The 6,318-nt window shown below is 27.1% G+C and overlaps 1 protein-coding gene across 1 annotated transcript; it reads right to left on the reverse strand.

Moving 5' to 3' along the window:
• Nucleotides 1-309: 309 nt before the first annotated feature.
• On the reverse strand, nucleotides 310-6,116 carry LOC112796752 (homeobox-leucine zipper protein HOX3). The gene is made up of 4 exons (XM_025839349.3): nucleotides 5,714-6,116; nucleotides 4,786-4,961; nucleotides 4,245-4,324; nucleotides 310-847 (listed from the first exon to the last, which is right to left on the reverse strand). Exons 1-4 carry the CDS (start codon nucleotides 5,805-5,807, stop codon nucleotides 583-585), a joined length of 615 nt encoding a protein of 204 aa, XP_025695134.1. The 5' UTR covers nucleotides 5,808-6,116; the 3' UTR covers nucleotides 310-582.
• Between the last annotated feature and the right edge of the window lie 202 nt (nucleotides 6,117-6,318).

A 6,318-nucleotide genomic window follows, 5' to 3' on the forward strand; every position in this document is an offset into this window, starting at 1 on the left:
ATATTAAGATTTAAAATGATGCTAGTCATAATAAATTTTTATTGTATTAGGCCAATTTAATTAAATTTGATTAACAAAAAAATTTAGATGCGTAACATTATTTACGCTATAATATGCCAAGAGTTAATATTCAGCAAAAACACCGTCGCCTTCTCCATATTAAAAATAATTTGCGCCCCATCCCTCTCCATTATTTAAATTCTAGATCTGTTCATGGCTTGAAGTATAGAAAGTGTTATTTTCAGAGTAAATTCGAAATAGAAGTTAATACTTGAGAGAGAAAGAGAGAGAAAGAGGGTAAAATGGAAATTGGAAGCACAAAATATGCATTGAAGATTACAAAGTGAAAATCGCCGAAGATACGACGTAACGTACTGCTATATAAAAAATAAAAAATATATATAATAATAAAAGCGTCCCTCTAACTAGAAGCTCCATTTCTCCAAAAGCGTTAACCCTAGAAATTAAATAAAGGAAGCAGATACAATAACAGCTATAAACATTGTTTTCTAACCTAATCTAATATCTACTCCATCATATCAATTAATAATTTGTTGGTGTTGTTGTGTGTACGGAATCAAATCATGGAGAAGCCGCTGGAGGTTGATGCGATTTAGGGGAAGATAATAATGTGGCAGTTGAGGTGACACGCTGGCAACGGGGACACATGGTTAGGCTTGAAGCTGGGAGTGGCTGGCTTGTGTGAGGAGAGAGCACGGTTGGTGGGCCCACCTTCATGGCTCTCAGCTCTTCCACTTCCCTCTGTAACCTTCGCTTCTGCTCCGTCAACGATCCAAACCACCTCTTCAGGTACTCGCACTCCATCTCCGTCTGCTTCAGCTTGCTCCTGTACGCTCCACAATTTTTCTGTTAAAACAATTCCAATACAACAATCTATATATACATGTGTTTTAGAGTTATGCTCAGTAATCAACAATTTTGCATCTTATTATATATCTCAATTTATTTTTATGAAGGAAGCAAAATAAAAATTATAGATATAATTATTCATGTTGTCTCCTCCTATAAATTTAAGTTTTTAAAATGGGTAATTTCATGATAATAAAAGTAAGTTTGTTAATTTCATGTTAGCTAATCAAATTTCTAGAAACAAACTAGCACAATAATAGGAAAATGGATGAAGAGGATACTTTAAAAAGAAAAAGAAATTGATAAGAAATTTAGTTGTATAAAAAAAATATATTGTTAATAAAAATGTTCTGGCAGATAACATTACACGATTAACATTGCAACATTCGAAATTTTTAAAAATAAAAACATTCGAAATTTAATTAAAAAAATATTTGAAATCTAAACTTAACAAAAATTCATTTTCAGTAAATGTTATACTAGATTTGTTTGATAATCTACTATAGTATTAGTTGAAATTGAGTATTATATTATTAGTCTCTATCATTACTCATTTATATTATTTTTGTGTTTTACTTAGAACTGGCATTCATTTCATGTGTTATTAAATGCAGTAGATTAAGACAAACTCATTTTTAAAATATGCTTCTTTATGGAAAATCTTATACGTATGGCTCCTTTGCTTGAAGAGTAGTATTATGGTATTTGGTTAGGACTTAGCAATAATAACATATAATGTTGGTCACACACACACACACACACTATATCATCAGCATTATTCTTCTTTGTAGGTTCGATTTTATGCTTACTTCCAACTGTAAAGAACCACCGTACCGTTGTCCCTTTTGTTTTGGGTCACTAATAACAACCGTTGTCTCTAGCTATCTGATGTTATTTAATGATTTTTAAAGTGAGAATTCGCAGTAGTTAGTTGCAAAATAAGTGTTTTCTTAATGATTCGTATGATATTTTGTTCACCTTAAAGTTACCAGTATAATATCATCAGAATCAAAATATATATGTCATATATGGTAGTGCAGTTTTCTATAGCGTATATTGTTTAAGACGGTAGTTGATGTAGTGAGATATAATTATTCAATATGTTTCTTTTATTCGTTTGAGAGACATAATTATTTATATATTTTTTATTTGTTTATTTTTTTAAAATAATTTTATGATATTTTTTAAATTTAAAATAAATAATTTTATAATATAATATTAAAATTTTATTATTAAAAATTTGAGTTTAATTTTTGTTGACGTAAAAACATTTAAAAAATTTAGTATAAAATAACATAAGTTAAAGTTTGTGTTATGGGACATGTTAAATTTTTATAATATGATATTAAAATTTTGATAAATAAAAGTCTAAGATAACTAAAAACAGAATGCATATAGTAGAATACAATATATAGGAGCTAGAAGAGATCAATCTCATTTATGTTTATGTGTTTGTTAAATTTAACAAGGGAATGAAAAGAGAAGTGTAGTTCTCTCCTTGACTTAATTAAATTAACAAAAAGTAGGATTTAATTTTATCGATAATGTTAAAAGAGACAAAAAAAATGATCGGAATTTATTTTATTTAATATTTATTAATTATTATAATAATTAATAAATATTAAATAAAATAAATTTGGACTCTTTTTGACTAATTTTTTTATTATAAAATATTTCTGTAATTTTATATTGTTATGCATATAGTTTCTAGGCTCTAGCAAAGCGCTAAGGGGACAAAGATGATTATTATGGACGAAATTTTATTATTGGGAGAAGAGTGGAAAATCCTGTTTGATTGTGTGGATACGTGTCGGTAAATAATGCATGATGATTATTAATTAATTAATTAATAAAGCTAATAATTCATTGTAAAATCAAATGCATTATGCATGGTTGGTCCAAAGGAAGAATAGGAGTGGTCAAAGGCGCACTTATTAGAGTGATGATCAGAGTAGCACACGAGGCTAACAAATAGAACTCCACAAATGCGGTGCCATCATTATCAACTTGTCTACTTTAATTTCGACAACAATGATTGTGTTTTTCTTTTCCACATAGCTGAAATTATGGTTTTAAACACTTTAAATCCATATGATTATATAATTGTTCATATATTATATATATTTGCACAGCCAGCTATTCTCATGTCAATATGTCATTCTTATGTCTCCCTTACCTAAGATTATTACTACTGTTATAGAATTATTATTAACCTACGTACCTGATATTATTATTTCACATGCCAATTTTTATTTATATATAGCTAAATATATATATTAAATTATAAACCATTTTAACCGTACACGCATGTTCTATTTACATATGTATATATATATTTCATTTATACTAAAAAAATTTAGCTGACACATACTTAAGTAGTATATGTTAATTTTTTTACTATATACTAATATTTTAAAAATTATTTAGTTTAATAAATATATAAGATGTATATTATTAGATATATAATTATTTATATATTTTTTTATTAGTTTAAATTTTTTTAAAAAGTAATTTCGTAATATAACATCAGAACTTTAATGACTAAAAAATCTATAGATCAATTTTTGTTAGACAAAAAAAATTAGTATAAGGTTAATTAAACAGAAAAAATTTTTATACAAATATTTAAACAAACTTAAAATAGTCTCTTACTTAATAGACACCTTGTAGATATAATTATTTATGTATTTTTTTTATTAATTTAAATTTTTGAGATATGTGATTTCATGATATATATTAATAACTTAATTTTTGTATGTTTTTCTATAAAAAAAATAACTAATTGACATTATATATGTGCGCACACATTATTCTCACGAGTTTTTTCTCTTTCTTTTTATTATATATTTTGTGTACAATAATATTTTCACATTTTGACACATGTATTCCTTGTTAACTCAATTGGTAGCATATATATGTGCTCCAGTATCGTAATATCAAAATTAAAACACGAAGGCGTGAAAAGCTAATAGTACATATTTTTGTTTTTTTAACAAATTAAATAACTCACATAGCATGCTTCCTTATTATATGAACTATATTATTGTTAATGGGTGAATGAACGATCTCAACTACTTTTATAAGGGATAGTAGCTAGGGAGAATAAAGGGTATGTAGAATTAGATTCAGATTCATAAGCCCTATACGATAATAACTATCATTATATATATTATTCCGTCAACGTTTTTTATATATCTATCTGTATCCGCAAATTTTGGGCAATGCTAAGTGGAATTATTATATTTTGAAGAATGAAGTCATGCCACCCAAAATGCAAAAGAAATTAAAATGGCATGCAAAGCCATTATATATAGTTTTTTTTTTTTAGGTATTTGCCACTATATATAGTTATAAAGAAAAAAAATTAAACAAACCTGGCCCTACGGTTTTGAAACCAAACCTCCACTTGCCTTGCTCTTAGGTTCAGTTGCATTGCCAATGACTCTTTCTGCTTCTGTACACACAAAAAGTAAAAACCATATCCAAAAATAAGCATTTTTTTTCAAAAAATGTTATTAAATTTAGAGTTTAGTTTTATTAATATATAAAGAATTTTATACAGTTATTTAATAAATCAATAATTATATTAAGTATACATAAAAATTAATTATTAAATCAAGTATTTATATAAAATATATACTAAAATATAAAATGCACATTAAGTATAAGTTAAATTATATATGAATTAATATAAAAATATATGATGAGTGATTTGATCATAAATTTTTAGTCTATATAATAAATTATATCTTAAAAAATTAGTTATTTTGATGATATACTAATAGACAATGAAATGTATATTTTATACCGGTGATACATAAAAATTAAACTCTTAAATTTATTCCAAAATTTATGTTACCATATAAGTAAAAGTAGGTACGAATTAAATAGTAGAATTGAAAGGTTAATAATTACAGGGTTTAAAGTGTGGTTTTGTCTGAAGCTTTCTTCAAGGAGACGAGACTGTTCTTTTGTGAGACGAAGTTTCTTGCGTGGAGGTTCTCCATTGCTGCTTTCTTCTTCATCTTCCATGTTTGATGCTATAATCCATTCTTCTTCTGATGGTAATTGGTTTATGTCCAATTCTTTCACTGCATTAATTAATACCAAACATATATGTATATATATGCACACTGCGTTAATTAATTATTGTACACACTAGAACATTATACGATTATATGATAATACTAGAGAGATAATATCAGAAGTTGTCTTTATAATATAATATTTATAATTTTATATACATAATATTCGTAATTACATATTTATTATATTAAAATTGTATACTTATTATAACGATAAATAATAAATATTAAATAATACAATTTTAAACTGTTTTGACTGATTTTTTATTTATTGTTATGTATATGTGCTTCCCAATTTAATTAATTTTACCGACTGATGAAAAGTAAAAATTGTTATATTATCTTATCATCATAACCATGATCCAAGATATTAATCACGAAAAAGAGTGTAAAATATGGTGTTATCATATGATCCAACCATATTATTATATACATAAAAGTGAAAAAAAAAATTAAAGTAGAACTTGGCCACCTGGATGGGGTGTACATACTATGATTTTAACTTTTAAATTGGAAAACAAAACTCATAAAGAAAGCCAAGAAATTTAAATACTCTATTTATTTATGAAAGGGGCCAATAGTTAATTTTATTTTGAACGGGAAACAAATTCTAATTATGTAAATGATAGTATATACATATAAATAAAGGAAGTTAGCATGATATAGGTATCGATCAAGAATGAAGATCACTAGAAAGGAAGGAAGAAGATATATAAAGATTAAAGAAGCAAGAAATGAATATGGTGATGCTTGTTTACCAGATGATGATGGAAGTAGAGGTGGTGAAGAGGCAAAGCCTGGCACAGATATGGTCAATTCTAAGCTGGAGGAACTTCCAGGTAAAACCGCCATAGAAGAAGCTATGCTAGACCGTTATGCACCAACAAGAAGAAGAAGACTAATCAATCAAGAAATCTGATGAAGAGAAAAAGGTAAAGTGAAGAAGAAGAGGGGAGGAGGAGGAGACATAGATGAAAAGGAGAGAGAGAATTATGTGTGTTGAAGGAATATATAGAAAGGTCAAATAAAGGGATATAAATTAGTCGTACATGTTTAAACTAAATTAATTAATGAAATAATTTATTCATGAGCTTATAAGAAGGGGCATCGAAGGAAAGGGAGGTCTGAGTGGAAAGGGTTTGTAGGTGGAGGTTTCTGACTGTGGTCTTCTAAGGCAAAGGGTATTTGTGGCTCTAAGATGCTGCCACGTGTAAGGGATAAATTTAAGAGATGAGATCAAACCACCAACCAAGTCGTGTGACAACTCTAGAACAATAAGTGATGTATGATGATATTATCCTTTCTTATTTAATGCGCTCAACATTTTATTTTATAGACTTGGCAACACTACAGGGTTTATGTT

This window comes from Arachis hypogaea, chromosome 4 (genome assembly GCF_003086295.3).
Source record: "Arachis hypogaea cultivar Tifrunner chromosome 4, arahy.Tifrunner.gnm2.J5K5, whole genome shotgun sequence".
In the NCBI taxonomy this organism is placed as follows: domain Eukaryota; kingdom Viridiplantae; phylum Streptophyta; class Magnoliopsida; order Fabales; family Fabaceae; genus Arachis; species Arachis hypogaea.

Bases quoted from the DNA above. Each gene is read 5' to 3' on its own strand.
- LOC112796752 (XM_025839349.3), bottom strand. From the start codon at position 5,807: ATGGCGGTTTTACCTGGAAGTTCCTCCAGCTTAGAATTGACCATATCT. The intron at 4,325-4,785 runs GTAATTATTAAC...TTGTGTGTACAG, and splicing joins AAAACCACACTTTAAACCCT to AAGCAGAAAGAGTCATTGGC. The intron at 848-4,244 runs GTTTGTTTAATT...TGGAGCGTACAG, and splicing joins TTTCAAAACCGTAGGGCCAG to GAGCAAGCTGAAGCAGACGG.